This window comes from Patella vulgata, chromosome 6 (assembly GCF_932274485.2).
Source record: "Patella vulgata chromosome 6, xgPatVulg1.2, whole genome shotgun sequence".
In the NCBI taxonomy this organism is placed as follows: domain Eukaryota; kingdom Metazoa; phylum Mollusca; class Gastropoda; family Patellidae; genus Patella; species Patella vulgata.
Window position 1 is genome coordinate 65,115,584 of NC_065884.2, and position 25,485 is coordinate 65,141,068.

General features: G+C 36.5%; 2 protein-coding genes across 2 annotated transcripts in view; both read right to left on the minus strand.

The window, feature by feature from the left end:
- Positions 1-2,965: 2,965 nt before the first annotated feature.
- LOC126824482 (alpha-L-fucosidase) lies at positions 2,966-7,796 on the minus strand. Its single transcript, XM_050553715.1, has 7 exons — positions 7,115-7,796; positions 5,877-5,983; positions 5,403-5,533; positions 4,540-4,673; positions 4,288-4,385; positions 3,320-3,452; positions 2,966-3,032 (listed from the first exon to the last, which is right to left on the minus strand). The coding sequence occupies exons 1-7, from the start codon at positions 7,462-7,464 to the stop codon at positions 2,966-2,968; spliced, it is 1,020 nt and encodes a 339-aa protein (XP_050409672.1). The 5' UTR covers positions 7,465-7,796.
- Positions 7,797-7,928: 132 nt separating this feature from the next.
- The window catches only part of LOC126823324 (DNA replication ATP-dependent helicase/nuclease DNA2), a 35,028-nt gene continuing 17,471 nt past the window's right edge, over positions 7,929-25,485 (minus strand). The window contains exons 15-31 of the mRNA XM_050552089.2: positions 24,495-24,680; positions 22,836-22,958; positions 21,869-22,012; positions 20,845-20,970; positions 20,307-20,386; positions 19,222-19,274; positions 18,363-18,411; positions 17,413-17,528; positions 16,748-16,876; positions 15,165-15,358; positions 14,573-14,659; positions 13,457-13,565; positions 12,976-13,050; positions 12,109-12,201; positions 11,104-11,295; positions 9,629-9,775; positions 7,929-8,641 (exon numbers count right to left, since the gene is read on the minus strand). Of these exons, the coding sequence (XP_050408046.1) occupies positions 8,585-8,641; positions 9,629-9,775; positions 11,104-11,295; positions 12,109-12,201; positions 12,976-13,050; positions 13,457-13,565; positions 14,573-14,659; positions 15,165-15,358; positions 16,748-16,876; positions 17,413-17,528; positions 18,363-18,411; positions 19,222-19,274; positions 20,307-20,386; positions 20,845-20,970; positions 21,869-22,012; positions 22,836-22,958; positions 24,495-24,680 (1,960 nt within the window). The 3' untranslated portion in view covers positions 7,929-8,584. The remainder of the gene's footprint in view (positions 8,642-9,628; positions 9,776-11,103; positions 11,296-12,108; positions 12,202-12,975; positions 13,051-13,456; positions 13,566-14,572; positions 14,660-15,164; positions 15,359-16,747; positions 16,877-17,412; positions 17,529-18,362; positions 18,412-19,221; positions 19,275-20,306; positions 20,387-20,844; positions 20,971-21,868; positions 22,013-22,835; positions 22,959-24,494; positions 24,681-25,485) is intronic.

Sequence of the window (25,485 nt, forward strand, 5' to 3'; positions counted from 1 at the left end):
ATCAATCCAGCCTATTATCAACGATAATCGGGTTGAGTAGTAGATATACACTCAGTACACTATGTCCGATTGAGCTTACTCGTGGTCGGACAATTTCGGTCGTTTTGAATTATAGATGTAATGACTTTTAATGTTTGTTCCTGCATTGTGGCAATAAAGAAGTCTAATACACCTAAAGAAGATCAATACACATAAAGAAGATCAATACACATAAAGAAGTTCAATACGCATAAAGAAGTTCAATACACATAAAGAAGTCCAATACACACAGTCATCTTATCATTAGATCCTTTCATCCTATTTTCGACCATAAAAATAATAGATATACATTGTCCATAAATATTACAGCACCTCTGAGAAAACTCCCCGCCCCCCTCGTTGCTCTGAGCTAGTTACGGCCCTGTTACACAGACGATTGCTGTTAAAAAGAAAACCAAATCTATAAATGGAAAAAGTAAATTTATTTGAACAAAGATTATTAAAACAATAATTTTGGAGCAAATTATTATGCATGTATAATAGAAAATTTAAGATGAAATACTCTTAGCTCAAAATATGGAGTCCTTGTGCATTTTACTTTCCATATTAGAAAGTCATGATATAGCATAGTACAGACAATACACAGGGAAGACCGTCTCAACATTCCGTAGTAGCCTATAGTCAATACACAGCGAAGACGGTCTCAACATTCCGTAGTAAAGACAATACACGGCGAAGACCGTCTCTACATTCCGTAGTATAGACAATACACGGCGAAGACAGTCTCAACATTCCGTAGTATAGACAATACACAGCGAAGACAGTCTCAACATTCCGTAGTACAAACTGAAAATGAATACAGTAACGATATCTCTACATATCATAGAACATACAATATACAGCTTCTACATATTTCGTAGTATAGACAATACACAGCGAAAACAGCCTTAAAATTCCATAGCACAAACAGTACAGGAATACAGCATAGGCAGTTTCTACATACCATAGTACAAACAATACACAGCAAAGATAATCTCAAAATAAATACAAAAGATAATTGATATAAAATAAATATTGGAATGTTGACGAAGTTTTAATGGACATCCATTTTACATCTGAGGAACTCGATGTTGTTCCTTGCTAGGCCCTACCGTCCTGATCAACTGACAGGGGAGGAAACCATGCTAGGCCCTACCATCCTGATCAACGGGGCTGTAATTATCAATTAACAATATTAGTTACCTATCAATTAACGATATTAGTTAATTATCAATTAACCATCTTAGTTAACTATCAATTAAGCGTCTTAGTTAACTATCAATTAACAATATTAGTTGACTATTAATTAACCATCTTAGTTAACTATTAATTAACCATCTTAGTTAACTATTGATTAACAATATTAGTTAACTATTAATTAACAATATTAGTTAACTTGAAAGCCCAGGCCCAAGAGCATGGCATAAGGTTAAAACTGATGATTGGTATCTCTATCGAAATACCTTGGTTTGATAGGCGACTGAAACTGAAAGTTCCAGGATACCCAACCAAGGACACAGTGGTATTTGTGCTAGCAATTGGTGATTTCAATACCAATACGTTATCTTTCGGCCATTCCAGCACCAATGCATAGACTATTTTCTTAGACAGACCCTGACTGGTGTTTTGTGATGTATACCTGAAAGAAAGAACAACCAGTTCTAAATATAGTTTAAGATAGGTTGCTAGTTTAAAATGTTAAAAGAAATAAATAAGACATAAACCATGCAGTGTGTCGTGAGGAACATTTTGACCAGGCAGCGACGTTTCCGCATACTCTTGATTAAATTTCAAAGGTTCTTCTACCTGCAGGGCAAAGTGTACACAGGTCCACAGTTTTTTTGTCCAATCCGAAGGAGTATATATCCTTCGTCCTACACCACTGACAAAGAGAAACCTTGCTGAACTTTCATGGTCAATACAGGGAAAGATACCTAGTTCAGGGATCAGTGGTCGAACATTCGAATACCCAGGCCACGGCATAGGCGTACGAGTTGGGGGGGGGGGGCGGCCCCCCCATTTTGGGAACCAAATGCTGGGAAAATTTTTTGCACACAATTGTACTTTGTAAAAGTTGTATAAAAAAAATATTGTGTTCTTGAATGTGTCCAATTTAACAGCGAATTTAAATTCAGAGTGTCTACAAGTAGGCAATTAAATAGAAATCTTAAGACTGGTACCCTCTATTGTTTGGAGTACAGTAAGCCACGAGTTACAGTTACATAAACATCTGTTTTTAGATGTGTATATTACAAGTACATAAAATTAGTTCTCTTGTATTGATGATTTATTCATCGCAAAAGAGATATTGTAGAACCTGTCATGGGCCTTCAAATAAAAATTAAACTTTTTTTTATTTGGTAAAAACTCCTCAGAATCACTTAAAATGCATATTTATTCATACGCGATTTTGTAAAAAACAAAACACCATTAGCAGCATTCGGATCGGAAATATAGTCGGTACTCAGACAGTATTGTATATGTGTTTGTTTGTTCTTTTATTTGCTATTTGCTTGTTTTAAATTTTAAAACATTATTTCATCGTTATTAGATCATTTGTCTGTAAATAATATATATATTTGTAGTTTTATAAGAAAATAAAGTTATTATTATTATTATTATTATTATTATGTAACATACTAAGAACCTAACTCCTTTTGGGGCATCAACCACCAACGCCCCCCCCCCCCCCAGTCAAAAATTTCCCCGTACGCCTATGGGCCATGGCAATGGACAGCTAAACGTCTGAAACTGCTACTCTGATATTTACCATACTTTCGGAGTCAAGGTATCATTCTGATATGTCCATGGTTTGGATGCATAAATGGCTTCTCCATTTACTGCCAACCATTGTCCCATCTGTCGCAACCTTTCTTCAAATATAGGAACAATAATACCAGAACTTGTTGGTCCCACATTAATCAGAATATTCCCTCCACAACTGAAATTATAAGACAAGATCATCAATACCGCGACAATATATCTCCACATTAATCAGGATATTCCCTCCACAACTGAAATTATAAGACAAGAGCAGATTAGGCCACACTCATTTGAAATTGGTTTTACGAGAACACCTATTAAAATTTTGCCTATTTATTTCATGTTGGGAATTTTTTTTTTTTTTTTTAAAAATACAGAGTACTGGATTGCTCTTCTCAATAACCTTTAGCTTCAAATTGTTAAATGTTTGTTTCTCAAAAGCCATTAGTACTAAATTGTTATAATTAGTGTGTAATGACAGAAGAACACACCTATTTCTACTTTCATATTATACTTCAGATATATTAAAATGTCCTACCTGACTGTTTCAACTATTGTAGCAATAAGATTTTCAATGGTAATGATGTCTTTTATATTCGCTCTTCTTCTATAACCCCACGAATGTAAATCAAGAGTCATACAGTTCTCCCATTTTTTCTTCTGAAGTGTTCCTGAAATAATTATCACAAAACAGTTCAATAATGACCACAAACAATAATAATACAAGTTAAATAAGCATCATAAAAGAGTTAATTAATGATCATAACTGAGTAAAATAATTAAGCATCATAACATAGTTAACTAATAATCAGAGTCAAATAATACTCATAAATAATAACCATAAAGAGTTAAATAAGCATCATAACAGAGTTGGATACATATTAACCAGAAAAGAGTTAAATAATTATCATAAATAATAATCATAAAAGAGTTATATAACGATCATAAAAGAGTTAAATAATAATCATAAAGAGTTATATAATGATCATGAAAGAGTTAAATAATAATCATAAAAGAGTTAAATAAAAATCATAAAGAGTTAAATAATAATCATGAAAGAGTTAAATAATAATCATAAAAGAGTTAAATAATAATCATAAAAGAGTAGAGTAAATAATAATCATAAAAGAGTTAAATAATAATCATAAAAGAGTTAAATAATAATCATAAAAGAGTTAAATAATAATCATAAAAGAATTAAATAATTATCAAAAAAGAGTAGAGTTAAATAATTATCATAAAAGAGTTAAATAATAATCATAAAAGAATTAAATAATTATCAAAAAAGAGTAGAGTTAAATAATTATCATAAAAGAGTTAAATAATAATCATAAAAGAATTAAATAATTATCTTAAAAGAGTTAAATAATAACCATAAAAAAGTTATATAATTATCATAAATAAGATTGAAATGATGATCATATGTAGCCTACTAGGTTGCTTTAAATCTCTGATAACTTAAAGTGATAATCTGGTTTGAATCTTCTATAAATCATATTTTATTACCTGGATTATAGCGATCACGACATGTGTAATATCCACCATGTTTACATTTAGTTTCTGAGCCCCATCTATCATTGACAACAACTCGATCCTTTACTGGACTGAAAAATAAAAGTAGAGTACTAAAGTATTTGAAGCCAGATAAAAGTTTAATCAGTGAAGTAGATGTATGCATGGATTAAGCCGCATGTTTTTTGTAACAATAACGGAGCTCAGTGATTTTATGGGCTGTGTAAGATTTATATGGATACAGACCTGTCATTGTAGAGCCATGAAAGAAATTCCTTTGATTTCCAATAATTAGAATCAGCCCCCATTTGTCCATCTGACCAGACTATATCCGGTTTATATCTCTTTACTAGTTCATATAATTCTGGTGACGATTTCGTCTGCAAACATCAACATATAATACAAGATATTTCAATACGTCATTCCAAAGATAACGACAGTGGCTTGTTTTGTCATGTGATTTCAGGACACACTTTGGTTCTACAGTGACTGAACGTGGTATTTATATAAACTAAAAAGATAGGTTGCCAGGCAATGAAACATACACCCACAGCAGTTAATTATAGGAAATTGTTGAAAATCAATAAGATTCCACGTCTCATGACCATTAACACTGTGTATAAATTTAAAGTCAATCGGATATTAACTTTAGCCTCTAGAGTGTTTACAAGATATTTCAAAGTGATCGAAGTGTGGACGGACGGGTGGATCAATGGGGCTGATGGTAATATACGACCACATTTCAATGTGGGCGTATTAAAATCCCAATAAATTTTAATGCACTACTTACTGGCATAGAAATACCATGTCGGACAATCTGGAGGATCTTTCTAAGCCAACACCAGGATCAAACTCATGAACTCCTAGTTCACAATCCAGACACCGAGGCACTAGGGGCTCTCTCTATAGTTTAAAAGAAGTGCTACCCTCATGAACTCCTAGTTCGCTAGCCAGATACCGAGGCACCAGGGGCTCTCTCCATAGTTTAAAAGAAGTGCTACCCTCATGAACTTCTAGTTTGCGAGCCAGATACCGAGGCACCAGGGGCTCTCTCCATAGTCTAAAAGAAGTGCTACCCTTAAGAACTCAATATACATGTATATACATACCTGTTCATAGACATTAGTAGTGTAATTAGCAGCTTTATCCATATTATATAACGGATTAAACCATTCAAATAACGAATGATAAACACCATAATGTAAATCAGAATTACTACGAACAGCATCAGCTAATTCACCTATAATAAACAAAATTCAAATCAACATCAAATATCATTCAAAATCCAGAGAGAGATAGAGAGAGAGAGAGAGAGAGAGAGAGCAGCGTCCACTCATAACAAACTAGGTCATTTTGGGAACTAATATCAAATATCATTCAAAATCCCATGAATAGCAATCAGCAACATCTAATTCTGAATTTCTAATACATTCAGAATATCACAGTATGTCAATGTGTTCACAAGACCTAAATTTTTTGTACTATCCAGTAAACTAGACAGCTGTCCTCCGTCCTGCACCACTGACAAGGGGAAACTGCGCTGAAATATCCAGATCGAATCACAGATATAAGAATATACAAACCAACAAGATCTCTATTTGGTCCGACAGCCATGGCGTTCCAGTTAAAGGAATGATTTGATGGCCAACTGGTAAAACCTTCATGATGTTTAGTAACTTGTACAACATATCTGTAATAAATTTATTCATAGGGATCATTGTCAGTAAATATATTTGAAGCAAAAATAAATTTAATGGTCACTCGACACAAACTAGGTCATTTTGGGACTAACACATGGTTCAATTATAATTCAATAATGTAGGTGTCTTTAGCTGTTGGATGAAATTGGAGTACCTTGAGAAAACCCACGAGGCTAGATTGGCGACCCTTCTCCTTGACATGTACAAGTGGGGAATCGAATCACGCCACTTTACTCAATGACAGACCTAATGATATAATGCGCACACATCAAACCATTTGGCCACCCAGTCCCCTCAGATTAAAAAGATGCCCATCAAATTTTCAGTTCTTCATAGCTTTGTCAATGCTGAACTGACATTGCTGATTTAGAGATTCAACTTTCATCACAAAATCCCTCAAATGACAGCCAGCAGCTTTTAATAAGTGAGAGAGAGAAATGTGGTTTAACGTCCACTCGAAACAAACTAGGTCATTTCGGGGACTAACATATGGTTCCATTTTATTTGAATAAATCAATTGTACAAAGGGGTCTTTAGCAGTGGGTGGAAACCGGAGGACCTAGAGAAAACCCGCATACAACCGGGGAATCGAAACCAAGCCAGTTGACTCAATGACAGACCTAATGATACAACACACTAACAATTCGGCCCCCCCCCCCAATATATATAGACTAAAACATTCATTCTTTTTTTGTGGGCTATAATAAACCAGTGGTTGTGTTACTGTATTAAAGGACTTGAAAGGAAACTGTAGTCCTATTTACAAATATCAAAGATGAAACTCTTATAAACGTAAGTGGTATCAAATATCACAGTTCAGTGGGTGTGTTTCTTGTAATTATTAATAACTGGTAATGACAGTCAACAATTAACACTAAATATTGCAAAAATCTGGGGTATATATGTTGGACTGAGTGATTGATGGTCATTAAAACAAAGGATTATTACATTGACAAAAATTGAGTTGGCCTTAACAAATAGATTTAGCCGTGATGGATGGTCACTGAAGCAAGTGAATTATTACAAATGAAGCAAGGGAATTATTACAATGAAGCAAGGGGATTATTACAAATTGAAGCAAGAGAATCATTGCATATTGAATTGAATATTGTAACACTAACCTGGCACCACTAGCTTTAAAAATGTCCACCCATTTCTTTGGATTATAGAATTCTGCATGAAACTGGGAGGCAAAATCAGCATAAGTGAAGCCAGGAGGATAATTCTCTTCCATAAACATCTCATAACTTCTGATTTTGGATCCTTTCCAGTAATACCAGAACCATTCCGATCCAAAACTTGGAACAGAGAAAACTCCCCAGTGTATGAAAATACCTATTTTACTTTGATCATACCATTCTGGTAATGGACGACTGTCAAGTGATTTCCAAGTAGGCTCATATCTTACACAATGAACAAACAATACTATACCGAGTGTCAGAAATAGGTAAACATAAATTTGACAACCCATATTTAGAACTCTGATTTGATATTAAAATTAACACCTGCCTTGTAGTTATATGAATACAATATTATATCAACATCTGCAAATTATCTCCATCACTATCAGAACAAAAACAATCTATATCTAGCAACCAAGTAAATAAACACAACATTCAGCAGCCCAAGCTAACTGTGACAACCCTGGAAAAAATGGTACAGACATCCCATATGGCTCCACCCCTTTTCCTTCTGCAATGACCTACATTATGAGCCAATTAAAATGCATTCAATTACTCTATTACTTACTCATAAGTAAAATCCAAACTTGTTATGTTATGACAGTTTGAAAGGTTTGGTCATGTGATCGGTAAATTACAAACTGCAGTTATCTCCCTTTGACCAATTTCTATAAGTTACTAAATAATAACTCTGAGAGTATGATTTGATTGTAAACCAGTTTATCACAGAAATATAATATGATGATGATGAATCAATGATTTACAATTTCATGATAATTACATGAATGGAAGTAATAAAATTCTTTATGTGGAAATAATGGATTATGATTAATTAGGTGAAGTTTTGAAATTGATTCTTTGAAAAACCATTTTGATACGACCAATATGAAGTAATAAAATAAATACAAATCTGTATGCATTAAATAAAATATATAATTCTTATTTTATGCAATCTATTTATGACTTAGTACGATATTTAATTTTTGTAGGTTCTAAGAATATGTCATACCTATTGACATTATATAATATTGACTCAATGACAACCACTATTATCTAAAGTGCATGCATTAGTCCACTTGATCCCTAAACATTGAGAGAGAGAGAGAGAGAAATGGGGTTTAACGTTTACTCGACACAAACTAGGTAATTTCGGGACTAACATATGATTCAATTTTATTTCAATAATTCGCTTGCGCGTAGGAGTCTTTTAGCAGTGGGAGGAAACCAGAGGACCCGGAGAAAACCCACGCGGTTTGACAGGTGACCCTACTCCTCGTCAATTACAACCGGCTAAACATAAAGAGGGGTGTGTACATAATATTAGTATTTTATAGTCCCAGCAATATGGTAACAATGCATTACAATTTTCTTCTCTTCATCAACATCAATATTGTAAATCTTCATCCGGATTCAGACCTCTATATCTGCACTATGTTGAACATGGGCATCTTTGGGTAATTTGATAATCTATGGATGTGTTAAGAAACTTAAATATTTGTATCATAAAAGTGCTAATTGAAGTGACTAATAGTGGTTTTATGGCAAGTCAGCACCAACCGAGCTTTATTGCGCCAAATGAAATGAAATGGGGTTTAACGTCCTACTGTTCTGTATATTGCGCCAAACATGATGAAATTAAAGTAACATCTTAGACATTATAAAGCTGGACTCACACACTTCAATATAATATTCTTTCTTTTAATCGCGGCATATTGCAGTTAATTATGGTCAGCATCAGGTCCGTAACTAGGGAGAGTGCAAAGCCCCCCCCCCCCTTCCGCATAAAGTTTCACGCCCTTCCCCCCCCTCCTGTGAAAAAATTTTTGACCATAAAAACAATAGATATACATTGTCCGTCAATTTTACAGCACCCCTGAGAACACTTCTCGCCCCCCCTCGTTGCTCTGAGCTAGTTACGGCCCTGGTCAGCATATTGCAGACAATCATGACATATCACAATGAATCGTGGCATATGGTAGAGACAGAGAGAGAGAGAAAGAGAGATAGAGAAATGAGGTTTAACGTCCACTCAACACAAACTAGGTCTTTTCGGGACTAACATTTTCTTTCAATAATTTGCTTGCGCGTAGGGGTGTTTAGCAGTGGGAGGAAACCGGAGAACCTGGTGAAAACCAATGAGGTTGGACAGACGACTCCTTGTACACACAGCAACTAAACGTTCAAAATTCCTTGATAAATATCTTTAAAAAAATCTTATCGCAAACACACTATGACTATGACAGGCTATGATCCGTACCGGTAATAGGCACTTTAAACAGAAAGTTGTGGAATGCTTAATATCAATAGGGTTCGTCCTCTCATGACCACAATGCTTCACACCACATTTTTTAAGGATCCGTTAAAAATGTAACCTATATCACATTCACAAGCTAATTTGTGACAGACGGACAACATAATACATCCACAATAAAATGGGTGATATAAAAAGGATACTTGATCTGTGTTTTTCATGGATGTTATTATAGTAGAACAGGGTGTATATCTATTTAATGTTGATATATCTCCGACCATTATTAACTTTAACTTAGCTCTAGTTACAGCTACATTTAATCTTTTAATATCATCTAACAACTCACCTCTCTGATCAAAAACAAAAAACAAAGGATATCTTAACCACTATCTATTTTTAAGATCTCAGATTTTCATAGTTTGCCACTGAAGGGACTATAATACACTAGCCACAATAAAATGTAGCACACAAGCAACTTTGTCAAGAGCGGGTCAATGTTTTTGTTTTTTTATTTCCGAGAAGTGGAAGGTGACAGAGTGAGAGAAATGGGGTTGAACGTCCACTCGACACAGACTAGGTTATATCGGGACTAACACATTGTTTAATTTTATTTCAATAATACACTTGCGCGTAGGGGTCTTTAGCAGTGGGAGGAAACCGGAGGATCCGGAGAAAATGCACAAGGTTGGACAGGCGACCCTAATCCTTGTCACGTACAACTGGAGATTCGAAACCACACCAATTGACCCAATGACAGGCCTTATGATACAGCGTGCACGTGCTAACCAATCGGCCATCCAATCCCCCTGGGAGGTGACGGAAGAAGCACCAGTATCCAAACAGTATCAACCACCATGTCGTTTCAAGAACTCAAATTTCCACAGTTTGTCAAAGAAGGGGCATGAATACATGTAACGATCAAAAACAAACTATACAGTGATATCTCAACCGCTATGAACTCACATTTTCAGTTTGTCAAAGACGGGGCATGAATACGACTAGCTACAATAGAATGCAGCAACTGAGCAACTTTGTTAAGAGTGAGAGTGGGTCAATGGTTTTGTTTTTAATTTGGGGGGAAGTTGAAGGCAGAGGAGGGAGAACCAGCATCCAACCAGTGCTAGATCAACAACTATATTTGGTTTCAAGAACTCAAATTTTCACAGTTTGCCAAAAAAGGGGAATGAATACAATTATCGACAATGAAAATGAAATGAAATGAAATGAAATGGGGTTTAACGTCCTACTGTTCTGCTCCTAAACTGGGCTAATGAAGACGGGCATACGCCAGACAGTGTGCTATGAGGGAAATTTTGCCCGGGCAGCGGCGCTACAGCCTACTCTTATATCGAATTTCAACTGCCATGGGATCTTTTACGTGCACGAAAATATGTACAGGGGACCTCGGTTTTTCGTCCCATCAGAACTACTAGACAGCTGTCCTTGTCAGGTCCTCCGTCCTGCATCACTGACAAAGAAAATCTGGATGAACTTTCACGGCCAATGCAGGGATCGAATACCTGACCTCCAGGCTAGCGAGCCAGCGTCTTACCCACGTGATCCCCCTAGCGACAATGGAATAAAGGCAAATAAAGTTTTACAATTTAATTGCTCAGGATCCTTTAAAGAAATCCTTGGATCCGTTACATCCATCTGTAAAATCTACGACATATCTTACCGAGGACTTGGAACGCTCTGAATAACTTCTCACAAACGAAATAATTATGACCTTCTTGTCACGACCTTGATATTGATCAACAGTGTTGACCTCGACCTCTTCAACTTTGATCTTTTTTAACTGTGAATGGAGAAGTTTGACCTGACTTCTGTATGGAGCAATAACTCCTATATCAACTGCTTCAATACCCGCCTGAAAATATATCGAGAAAGAAATCATTGCATAACAGAAGACATTTGAATAGGTTACTCATCGACAAATTCCTTTTATCAGGTGACCTTCGACTTCAATCGAAGGTGCCCCACCATAAATAAATATCTCCAGATGATTATAACACAATATTCAGAGAGAGAAAGAGAGAGAGAGAGAGAGAGAGAACCCACAAGGTTGCACAGACGACCCTACTCCTTGTCAGGTTCAATGATAGACCACCTGATTTCATGTGCACACTAGACCACCTCCTTAAAGTGCAATAAAAAATAGACTGAAAAGATAAACTACTAACAGACATATTTAGTTCAAAATATGGTACATATGACATGAAAGGGTTAAAACACTGTAACCCTGGTATCATTTCATCTTGTGTATCTAGCACTAATTTCTTTCACATTCATTCAATATCAAATCACCCCAAATCATCTAATTTTTACTTGTGTCCAGTTTAAAGCTGACTGTTTAATTTTGTTAATGAGTGTCCAATTTACAAGCGTTTAATTTCCTGACCACTGTTCAAATATTAATCATTATACATCAATAATCAATTGGGTTGTTTATTTTTTAACAGTGATCGAGAAATTAAACGTTTGTAAATTGGACATTCATTATCAAAATTAAATGGTCAGCTTTAAATTGGACACAAGTACAAATTAGATGATTTTTGGTGATATTACACAATTTTTACGAATCTTTAAACAAAGATTTGATATTGAATGAATGTGAAAGAAATTAGTGCTAGATACACAAGATTAAATGATACCCAGGTTACAGTGAAAGAATATCATTGACCTTTAACAAAGTTAGTATTATCGTTGAGATAATTTCTGCTTCTACAGGATTTTCAATTACACCTTTTTTATCACAGACTTCTGGTGCCGGTACCTGGAATATACAAGTTTAACTTATTATATTTTAATTCTTTAGTTGGTTAATAGAGAAATGGGTTTTAGAGTCCACTCGATACAAACTAGGTCATTTCGGGACCAACATATGGTTCAATTTTATGATGCAACACATATGCGTTAACCATTCGGAATCCCCTCTCTCCCCGCCCCCACTCCACGTCTCCCAGAAGATTATAAAGTAAAATAATTGTAAGTTTAACTGAGATTATATTTTTACGATGGAAATACCAAACGATATATTTTTTTATTAAATAAAGGGAAGAACTTCCCACTAAACCAATTCCTAAAGGCCTTAAATGGAAAGACTGCAAAATCATATTCTAAAAATGCAGGAAGAACATTTGGCTCTCCTAGGTCTTATCTGCAATATCACTTTAGCGGAGAGAGAGAGAGAGAGAGAGAGAGAGAGAGATATGGGGTTTAACGTCCACTCGACACAAACTAGGTCATTTCAAGACTAACATATGGTTTAATTTTATTTCAATAATTCGCTTGCGCGTAGGGGTCTTTAGCAGTGGGAAGAAACCGGAGGACCCAGAGAAAACACACGAGGTTGGAGAGGCAGCCCTACTCCTTGTCACGTACAACCAGGGATTCGAAACCACGCCAGTTGACTCAATGACAGGCTTTATGATAGCATGTGCTAACCATTCGGCCATCCAACCCCCCCACTTCAGCGGAAGCAGACATTAAAGAAACACAGTACTTCTACTAGGATGAATATAGTTGCAGAAATATATCATTAACCAACCTGTTGAGTATCACAAAATACAGCTGATTGGTTAATATTACAGTCTAATACTTGTTTCAACCAATCACATTCACCCTGAAATTACAATACAACATAACATAATCAAGAGCAATAACTAAATAATTACCAGAAATTGTTATCCCTCCCAATAATCTGGGGAGCCACGGTGGCTAAGTGTCTAAGATGCTGGCTCGCTAGTCTGGAGGTTGCGTGTTCGATCCCTGCATTGGCTGAGAAAGTTCCTTGTGATTTTCTGCCATGGTTTTCCCTTGTCAGTGATGCAGGACGGAGGGCCTGACAAGTACAGCTGTCTAGCTGTTCAGATGGGACGAAAAACCAAGGTCCCGTGTACACATTGGCATGCACTTAAAAGATCCCTTGGCAGTAGGAATTCGATATAAGAGTAGGCCATAGTGCCACTGCCTGTGCAAAATGTCTTACAGACAAGTCGATTGGATAAGATTGTACTAGAAATACTTACAGACATGTTGATTGGATGAGATAATACTAGACAACCTTCACTAGCTATTTTACTACCACACTGTAGAGCACCTCCATAAACAAGTTCATTACCTAACTTCATTATAACTCTGTTAAAGATATAAGAGTTTTATAAAGAGTTGGTCATTCTTGCTATAATAATTCAAAAATAGTTGATAAAAAAAGAAAATGTTGAAAATTTCAGTCAAATTACTTTGTTCTGAACGGAATTGTTACTGTTGGAAGTTTGGACTAGAAATAGGCATCAATTGTGTCTGCACCGTCTATGAGAATTGTCAATCCTTTGAGACGATAACTCCACCCAAATATTCTCGATTATCAAGTAACATGTTCAATGGCTATATGGTAGCCTCACTTGGCAGGCCTTTCATCACCAGTTTCTGGTAATGACATCAGCGACTAACAGTAAACGTTCTCCATTTATTGATTTAATTTTAAATGGACGACTATTTAAATCCAAACTTTATCCAAGCCATCCGTGGGTCTACAGAGTTGACTTTGAGCTTGTCATGTAAATAAAGGTCTAATTAATAATTTATATAACATCTGAAGCCTAAATAAAAAATTGCAATAGGCAGATTTAGCTCTTGCATAATGTATGTTTAATTATAGAGAGATTTTTAAGCACTTGTAAACTACAATATTGTGAAAGTTGAAACTCTAATAAGAATATCGGTCCAAAAATGGTTCAATTTCTGGGTTCATTCATGTAGGATTAATATTCAACCTGTTCAGGAACCGTAGTGGCTCAATGAGTAAGACGCTGGCTTGCTAACCTGTAGGTCTCTTGTTCGATCCCGTTGTTGGCCTAGAATGTTCATCAGGATTTTCTGGCGTGGTTCCCTCCTTGTCAGTCCCTGGCAAGGGGTAACGTATATAGTCATTCAGATGAGACGAAAAACCAAGGTTCCGTGTACACATTTGCTTGCACGTAAAAGAACCCTTGACAGTTGGAATTCGATATAAGAGTAAGCCGTAGCACAGCTGCCCGGGCAAATTTCCCTCATAGCAAACTGTATGGCGTAAACTGTTCTTCATTAGCCCAGGCGGAGTAGGATAGTAGGACGTTAAACCCCATTCCCTTTAACTTTCTCACCTATTCATCCTGTATTGTAAATTAAGTTCATAACTAGCTCCCATTCCATCTAATCTTATAAACAGACTTTCCTCCATACCTAGATCTCTGATATAAATAATACAGTATTTACAACATACCTAGATCTCAGACGTAAGTAAAGAATTTACTCAAAATTGTTTGCCTTATTTGAACTGCAATATAGCCCTTTATAAAACTTTTGTTGTTTTAATGTATGAAATACATAAGAAACTATGTGAAAAGTTTTATGTTTCTGGATCAAAGATATTTCTCATAAACAGTGATTGAAAGTTGAGTAAATTTGTAAGTCTGAGAAAGCTTTCAGAGAGCGAGCGAGAGAGAGAGAGAGAAACTAGGTTCAATTTTATTTCAATAATTCACTTGCGAGTAGGTGTCTTTAGCAGTAGGAGGAAACCGGAGGACCCGGAGAAAACCCAAGAGGTTTGACAGACAACCATACTCCTTGTCAGTTGACCCAATAACAGACCTTATAATACAACGCACACACGCTAACCATTCAGTCATTGCAATGCCTCATAGCTTTGTGAATCCGGGGCCAGATATATATTTAAGTCAAGATACCCGTACATACCTAGCTTCTCTACTCTGTACAACAGGCGAGAGTTGTTTAGAATCACCGACTAGAATAAATTTATCTGAAGTAAAGATAGGTCCGAGACAAGCGGGCTGTAATACTTGTGATGCCTCGTCAATGATACACACGTCAAATCGTCTCTGTGTAAAAATAGGATGATTGGTACCCAGACAACTTGTAGCTACTATACCCTGAAATATATATATATATTCTCGTAGCTAATATATCCTCATCCGCAGTATCCTGAGTGGGGGGGGGGGGGTTGTCACGTGGCTAAGTGGGTAAGACGCTGGTTTGCTAGTCTGGAGGTCGGGTGTTCGATCCCTGCATTAATCGAGAAGGTTCATCCAGATTTTCCGGCGTGGTTTCCCCTTGTCAGTGATGCAGGACGGAGGGCCTGACAAGGACTGCTGTCTAGTCCGTTTGGATGGGACGAAAAGCCGCAGTCCCGAGTACACATTGGCGTGCATGTAAAAGATCCCTTGGAAGTTGACATTCGATATAAGAGTAGGCGGTAGCGCCGCTGCCCAGGCAAAATTTCCCTCATAATAAACTGTATGGCGTATGCTCGTCTTCATTAGCCCAGGTTAGGAGCAGAACATTAGGACCTTAAACCCTATTTCATTTCATTTCATTTCGTAGCTACTATATCCTCATACTCGGTATCCCAAGTGGGCTTATTCCATTCCACTAACCACTGGGTTCATCAATTGGGGACACATGTATTCAAATTATCTGCCCTTTATGACTATGCTATTTTTATTGACCAATCAAAAAAATTGTTAAATACATAAATGAAATGAAATAGGGTTTAACGTCCTACTGTTCTGCTCCAACTGGGCAAACAAATACATAAAAAGATCTTTCCCATCAAAAATACATTTTAGGACATCTTTTTGTGTGCATGTCACATCTTTTATATTAAGTTTCTTGCAAACTTTCTTATAATCGAGTGAACAAGCCGCCATATTGATGTGAACGTAAACAGTGAGGCTAAGACTTGTTTTTAAACTGTTTTTTGATTGGTTCAAACAATCAAGCTACAATCAAGGGCAGATAATTTGAATATGTGCATTCCCCATGGATGAACCCAGGGTATAGTGGAGTAAAATGGATTAAGACCACTGGGAATACCCAGGAAGTTAGACAGAGGGAGGGAATGGGGTTTAACGTCCACTCGACACAAACTAGGTCATTTCGGGACTAACATATGGTTCAATTTTATTTCTATAATTCGCTTGCGCGTAGGGTTCTTTAGCAGTGGGAGGAAACCGGAGGACCCAGGGAGAAAACCCACAAGGTTGGACAGGCGACCCTACTCCTTGTCACGTACAACCGGGGATTCGAAACCACGCCAGTTGACTTAATGACAGACTTAATGATACAGCGAGCACGTTCTAACCACTAAGCCATCCAACCCCCCAGGATGTTATACTCTGAAATAGATATAAATATAAATGGGGTTTGATCTTTGATGTCTTACTTTTCTACAACAACTGGGAACATACCATGAAATGTGCTACGAGGGAAATTTGTTTGTCACCTGTGAAACAAAGGATTATGGGAATTAAAGTAAATACCTGAGATGCGTAAAAACGTCTTAATTCACCAACGCTTGTAATCTTTGACGTTAAAACTTCGGCTGAATGATCATGTATATTCGGATGAATTCTAGCTAACCTACCCAGCCTTAAAAATGGTAATCCATCCTAAAAAAATAAAATATATCTAAGCATAGCAGTGGCTGGGAGGCAAACAGTAGAAAAACGACAGCCTTACAGAACTGGTTCCCAATGTTTTTTCCACTCACCAACCCCTAGGGACATTTTACAAATCTCTGAGAACCCTGACTCCGTTCTGTCAGATTAAGGGCTTTAGAGCTTAGTTTTTGGCATAAATCTTTGATAAAACCTAATATTGAACAACTTAATATGAAATGTTAAATTATAAAACAAATAAAATGGAACAAATAAAATGAAACAATATGTATTTTGTGCCAGGATTAGATGCCGTTCCTTGCCAGATCTCCTGTTCTGCACCACAGACAAAGGAACACCAGACTGGAAGTGGAAAAGCCTGAAGAACTTTGGAACCTCCAAGATCAACTATAGAACTCAAGGTAAGTGAGTCAGCACTTTACAGATGTAATTTTGCTGTTTTAACTTGTGTAGTATATCATCAACAGTTTATATAATTTACCTGTTTTAACTTATGCAGTCTATTATCAACAGCCGATGTTATTTACCTGTTTTAACTTGTGTAGTATATTATCAACAGCTGAATGGGTATAACTAGTCAATAAAACTGTTTGTCCTAAAGATCTCAATATCTTCACTAAAGCTACTATTGTTGATGTCTTTCCTGAAACATAGATCATGGACAAAAGTTAACTCATATTGCATATCTTAAAGGACTATAATCCTTAAAGGCTCAATATCACTCTTGTTGTAACTGAATAATATGTCCCAATCTTTATTCTGGTCAACAAATTGTACTATTTTACAGTATTCCAATTAATTGACGATACAAATTTCATCTTAACACACCTAATTTAAAAAATTGGAAAAATTCAACTAAATGATTTGAAAAGCCTTACGTAAACCTTTTCAAATGAGACTTGGATTTAAAAATATTTTCGAACCCTCTGGACAAGTAAAATAGGATTTAATGGATAATTTACACAACAGGTATTACACTAACACATCTAATACTTAGAATAAGGCTAATATTTATTTACTGGAGCTGTCAAGCCAGCAAGAGTGTAATTGTCCCTTTAAGTGGCAATTAAGATTGAGTACAATAAAAAAAAACACAACACAATTTATATGGAAAACAATCACAGGTTTATACACATGTCGTTTCAAAAAGAGTTCTCTTATCTTATTCATTTGTACTTGATAAGGGGGGTTGGATGGCCGAATGGTTAGCACGCGCGCGCTGTATCGTACGGCCTGTCATTGAGTCAACTGGCGTGGTTTCGAATCCCCGGTTGTACGTGACAAGGAGTAGGGTCGCCTGTCCAACCTTGTAGGTTTTGTCTGGGTCCTCCAGTTTCCTCCCACTGCTAAAGAACCCTACACGCAAGCGAATTATTGAAATAGAATTGAACCATGTGTTAGTCCCGAAATGATCTCTCTCCCTTTCTCTCTCTCATTACATCCCGGACCCGGATAATGATAATAAAGGTTTTCTTACCTGTTCCAGGGAAACCTTTTACTAACACATAATCTTTACTCATCAATACCTGTTAAATAAACATACAAACATAATCTTTACTCAATCTATCTGGTTGACATTTATTTGTCAGGCACTGACTATTTTCACCGAACGTTATAATGTTCGGGATATCAATATTGACAAGCGGTTGCCATGCAAAATATGCCCACATTTTCCAAGAGATGGTCAGGGAACAAGCTAAAAAACCCAAAAAAACTGGGAATTTTTGTACAATCAGTGGCCATAATCCAGGAAGTTACAGTTCAATATGCAAGATTATCGAAAGGAACCGAGATTTTTGCAATATAAACATATATTTCAAGTTTCATCAAAATCTGATAAAATTTGTGACTTCTAGAGGGTCCACAACCTTTGTATTACATACTTTTACACTATTCAAATCGGTTAATAATTGTTACCTCTACAGGCCCCACAAACTAAAAATGAAATTTTTTGTACAATCGGGCCATAATTCAGGAAGTTACGATCCGATATTCATGAATATCACCAGAAACCACGATCTTTGGGCTATAAACATGTATTTCAAGTTTCATCAAAATCAGAAGAAAATTATGATTTTTCGTACAATCATGCCAATAACCAAAGGAACCAAGATCTTTTGGAAATAAACCTATATTTCAAGTTTCATCAAAATAGGATAAAAATTGTGACCTGTAGAGTGTCACGGGCGATGACAATATATGTCCACATAAAAAAGTGGGCGTATAAAAATATACCATACATTAGTCTCTAAAATATTGTGTAAAACGGATGTTAACCTCCATTTTATTCTCAAATCTGACGATATTCAATTTACACATCAAATCTTTATACAAACCTTTAAAATGGCCGTTTTCTGAGGCTTGTTCATAGATTTAAAATGTTTCTTCACTGAAACAGACACAATAATAATAATAATGATGACTTTATTTAAGAAGGGTTGAAGATTAGGCTATAATAGCCTTTCCAACATCCTGCCCTTTAAATATATAAGCACTGAAGTTAAATAACTCAACCATACACAGAATAAACAGCATATAAATTTAGGACATCACACGAGTTAAAACTCCGTTGTTAGCATCGCGTCTTGTAACATTAGTGTAATATCAAAATGTCAACCAAACAAAACTGACAACAATCTGGTTTAATTTAAAAATATGACAGTAGATTAAAAGTAACAATGGAAATAGAACAAAATACAAAATTAATATTTTAGAAATGTTTCATATAATTGAACATTTTTATATTATTATTATTATATAGCACTTCATATTCAGTGATATTTATAAGTGCTTTACAAATGTCACACTTTGTAGTAATATTTAAGCAAGTGTGTTTTTAACTTCGATTTAAATTTAACAGGGAAAGATAATTTTCCTATGAGTCTCCTATAAGCAGGCACAGATAATAAAGTAGTATCTGTGGACGAACGAAGATTATTAGCATACAATTCTGCTTTTTAATTTTTTGAAAAATGTCTGTGTTATCTTTAGGTTATTCCGTCATTGTGTCCAATCTTGATCATCTTTAAATAAACTCCTGCTGGATGCTTGTGATCTCATTTCTCTATATATTGTGAGAGAGAGAAAAATGGGGTTTAATGTCCACTCGACACAAACTAGGTCATTTCGGGACTAACATATGGTTCAATTTTATTTCAATTCGCTTGGACGTAGGGGTATTTAGCAGTGGGAGAATACCGGAGGACCCGGAGAAAACCCATGATGAATCGAAACCACGCCTGATGACTCAATAACAAACCTTATGATACAAGGCGCCATTCAAACCACCCTCTATCGTTTGATCTTACTTATCAAATTTTTTGAAGAAATAAATGTTTGAAATAATGTATGTAAACCAAGAAACAAAATCTGTGCATTTAAATATAAATTTGGGTTCGTATGTAATTTATTAATAACCTACCTTTTTCTATAGATTTCTTGGATAAAGTTAAATTAAATTCAGGTTTCCTCTTGTTAATGATCAAATCTCTTAATCTAGCACTGAAATATTTTAAATTAGATCGATTATTTCATCACATCATTGGAAAAACAACAGAGAACCATTAGCAGAGAATACACAAAGAAGGTCATTTCGGGACTAACATATGGTTCAATTTTATTTCAATAAATCGCTTGCGCGTAGGGGTCTTTAGCAGTGGGAGGAAATAGGAGGACCCAGAGAAATCCTATTCCTAGTCAGGTACAAGTGGCAAATTGAAACCGTGCCAGTTAACTCAATGACAGACCTTATGATCCAGTACATTTTTGTGGTTTTGGAACCGTCAAGCTGCAAAAGGAATATATTAATAAGCAATTTATGAATGTGTATACAGGACTTTGGTTTTTCGTCCCATCCGAACAATTATACGTAGTCCCTTGCCAGGCCCTCAGACAAGAGGGAACCGAATACTAAAAGGATAACTCAATAAACAACAATTTGATTAATTTATGAAACTCACCTATGAGGGTCATCCAACATGAGACGTGATAAATTCGTAAACAGATATCCCATTGTATTAAAATTATTACACTTATCTAATCGAAATAATTTACGCTGTAAAATTTTATCCGTATGTAAAGTATCTCTGTAAAAATAGAAGGTAGAAATCCAAGTCAGATACATATACCATACTCCTCGCAGTGTTTCGTGTGATTAGAGCTAATCACACTAAACACTGTTTTAATGGAAACAAATTTCAGTTCCAATTTCTGACTGCGTAACAACATCGTTACATTTTAAACAAATCTCCAAATTGGAGCAAATATGTTTACATAACGTTACGTCATGACTCACGATTTTATTATGCCCAATTAACCAGTGCATAGCAGAATATTGCAGAAAAACTAATTGCTTGACAAACAAGGCTATCAACACCAATACAATGTAAACAATACTGTATGGAGACAAAGAATACTTTCACCGTTTTTAATACCTTAAATCACTGTTCAAAGTTTTAGGGAAGAACCCAGATTAAACGAAGGGCTGTCATGTTGCTGTACTTAGGATACATTTGATTGAACGGGAAAAATAGACATACTCCCTCAAAAGCTCAAGTATCAGAAGCCATTCCAGCAATGGGCAGAGATGGATTTCTCAGACCATTGCTTCAGGAATATGGTCAGATACCCACTCAATTAAAAATGGTCACATTTGTGGTTGAATTTTCCACGCAAAATAAGTGGGATAATTTTAGAGAGAGAGAGAGAAATGGGGTTTAACGTCCACTCGACACAAACTAGGTCATTTCGGGACTAACATATGGTTCAATTTATTTCCATAATTCGCTTGCGCGTAGGGGTCTTTAGCAGTGGGAGGAAACCAGAGGACCCGGAGAAAACCCACGAGGTTGGACAGGCGACCCTACTCCTTGTCAAGTACAACCAGGGATTTGAAACCACGCCAGTTGTCTCAATGACAGGCCATCTAACCCCCTAATTGTAGATAGACAGCGCTAGTTTAGTATGTTTTTTAATAAGAATTACCTGTCTACAGCAACATATATATATTTATCTGTTATATTCTGTATTACACCTGTACTGATAGCTAATAACTGACACTCTTCAGTACTTATAACAACAAAATCATTCTTCACCATGCCAACAGAATTTAACATGATTGGAGAATAACTGGAAAATACAAGAATAATTTAAGGGGCATTCACAGATTTCACCGGGTACCTGTTCATAGAAGGGTTTAATGCCATATCGGGACGATACAATTCTATTTCAATAATTTGCTTGCATGTAGGGGTCTTTAGCAGCGGGAGGAAACCGGATGAACTGGGGAAAACCCAAGAGATTGGGCAGGCTATACTGCAAGCTTGGGGTCGAACCCATGCCACCTGAGTTAATGACAGACCTTATGATCTAAAGTGCACACATAAGACTACTAGCACCCCGCACCCCACATCCCTGTTAATGAAAGTAATTTCCAGATCCCATCACACAACCCATATAAAGAATTCCACTGTGTATTCCAATTGTATGAGTGGCTTGGTAATCTCGACAATCACTTACACATATAGATTATGCAAGTACATAGACATGGATACCGAGGCACATTGAATTAATCATCTGTCATCTATGTAAGTCATAGATCCAATCCCACATGCCTAAACATATGAGTTTTATCTGTTCTTTGGTTCCCAAATACATAGATTATAAAACAAGAAATGAAATTGGATTTAACATCCTCCTGTTTTGCTCCGACTAGGCTAATGAAGACGGGCATACGCCATACAGTGTGCTATGAGAGGTAAATTTTGACTGGGCAGTGGCATTACGGCCTATTTTTATCTAATTGTCTGTCAAAGGATTTTTTTTTTCGTGCATGCCAATGTATACATGGGACTTTGTTTTTTTTTGTTCCCATCCGAACGACTATACATTGTCCCTCGCCCCCCCCCCCCCATCCTGCACAATGAAGACAGGACATAAATGAAGAACTTACTCGTGATGTCTGGTGAATGTGATAAGACAGTCACTACCTTCGGAATAATTCTGACTGGCTAATATCTGACCTACATCCGTTTTATAAATGACAAGACCAGCAATACAATCACCACTTAGCTCTCTACAAAATAAACCACAAATAAAAACATGAGTTGCCAGGCAACGAAACATACAACTGCAGCAACTTGGCTAATGAAGAGAGAGAGAGAGAAATGGGGTATAACGTCTACTCGACAGAAACTAGGTCATTTCGGGACTAACATAAGGTTTAATTTTATTTCAATAATTCGCTTGCGTGTAGGGGTCTTTAGCAGTGAGAGGAAACCAGAGGACCCAGAGAAAACCCATGAGGTTGGACAGACTTTATGATACAGCGTGCACACGCTAACCATTCAGCCATCCAACCCCCCAGCTAATGAAGAAGGGTATATACCATACAATCTCTACTTAGCTATCTACAAAATAAACAAATAAAAACATGTGTTGCCAGGCAATGAAGCATAGACCAAAAGGCAGCTAAGGTGTCAGGGCAGCAATAAATGAAATTGGGTTTATTAGTTTTACTTTTCTGCACTAACAGGGCAAAATAAGGACGGGCATAGGTCATGCAAAATGTCAAGAATTCTTTTTGATTTGAACACCAATACATACAAAGGACCATGTTTTTTTGTTCCATCCAAATGATTAGACATCTGACCGGCACCAGTGTTGTTACCAGGGCCCTGTTTCTCGAAATCTTAACTAAAGATAAAATCGAAATTTTAGTAGATACTTCAGTTTTGATTGGCTAAGCACTAAAATCAATCTAATATTATCCAATCAAATTACTAAAATTTTGATTTTATCTTAGTTAAAATTTCGTGAAGCAGGACCCAGACTAGAAAATCCTAAGGAACTCTCTTCGCTGACATCTGCATCGATGCTTGGTTAGTGAACCAGAGCCACAATCAATGAGCCTTTCGGCAGCCTTGAAACCTTTTTTATGTAGCTGAGCAGGGGGTGGCCTGCATTAACCTTTCCCTGCTAGTAGATTGGGCAGGCAACTAGACTTATTTTTCCCACCAATAACCTTTCACAGCTGGTAGGTTGGGCAGGCAACTAGACTTAATGGCCCTGCTTGATTTGTCATGTAACCGGTTTAATATTATAACATTATCCGACGCCATATTATTCATCAGCCGAGTCACTTGATTTGCTTCGATACCGTAACCTGACCGGCGTACGTCATAGTAGAAACCGGCTCACCTATCGGCGGACAAATCAAGCAGGTCCATTTTTTCCCCACCACTAACCTTTCCCTGCTAGTAGGTTGGGCAGGCAACTAGACCTATTTTTTCCCCACCACTAACCTTTCACTACTAGTAGAACACCAGAATTGTTTTGTCCTGTATCAGTATTTTGTCCTGTGCAGGTGACTAGATACATCCCCCCCCCCCAACACTAACCTTTCACTGCTAGTAGAACACCATAGTTGTTTGATATCAGTATTTTGTCCTGCCAGTAGACTGTGCCGGAGACTAGATATATCCCCCCCACCCCTGACACTAACCTTTCAATGCTAGTAGAACACCATAGTTGTTTGCCCCCCCGACACTAACCTTTGTCCTGCCAGTAGACTGTGCAGGAGACTAGATATATATTCCCCCTGGACACTAACCTTTCACTGCTAGTAGAACACCAGAGTTGTTTGATATCAGTATTTTGTGCTGCCTGTTTTTCTAGATCCATACATAACATCCAATGTATAAAATAATCCAGATGTTCTGTCGTTAGATGTGATAAAGATTCCGGTACCAGTTGATACATGGCATGGCTCTCTCTGTGATCATACTTCTCTACAGATCTACAAATAGAATGGTGAAAAAAAACCACAACATAATTTTGTGGAAAACAATCACTGGTTTAATTATACACATATAGCGCAACATTTTGACAAGTGAGAGAGAGAGAAATAGGGTTTAACGTCCACTCGACACAAACTAGGTCATTTCGGGTCTTTAGCAGTGGGAGCAAACCGGAGGACCCAGAGAAAACCCAAGAGGTTAGACAGGCGACAATAGAAATAGATCTACAATAGAATGTGTTTTGGCAATATGGATAAGACATTATCAATATTGATGTCGACTTTTAGAGTCGATGATTGCCATTTGAAGGATTTTGAGTTCCCTGCAAATTACAAAATGGTGTTTTCGTAATATATCAGTTTTTAATTGAAAGATAAGAAGTCATTAATACTTGTGGACGATGCTGAATGACGTAAAACTTTCAATTTATCACATCTCTGTAAATATGAAGGAAGAGAACAATATTTTGGACTGATGTCTTCTATAGAGATTTAATATTCACAATATTGTAGTTTGCATGGAACTCAAAATCCCTAAAAAAGTGATCATGGAACTCCAATTCCCTCAAATGATGATAACGGAACTCAAATTCCCTCAAAAAATGATCAGAGACTACAATCAAATGAAATGAAAATGGGGGTTTAACGTCCTACCGTTCTGCTCTGACTGGGCTAATGAAGATGGTCGTATGCCATACAGTGTGCCATGCGGGAATTTTTGCCCAGGCAGCAGCATTATGGCCTACTCTTATATCGAATTCCAACTGCCAAGGGATCTTTTACCTGCACGCCAATGTATACATGG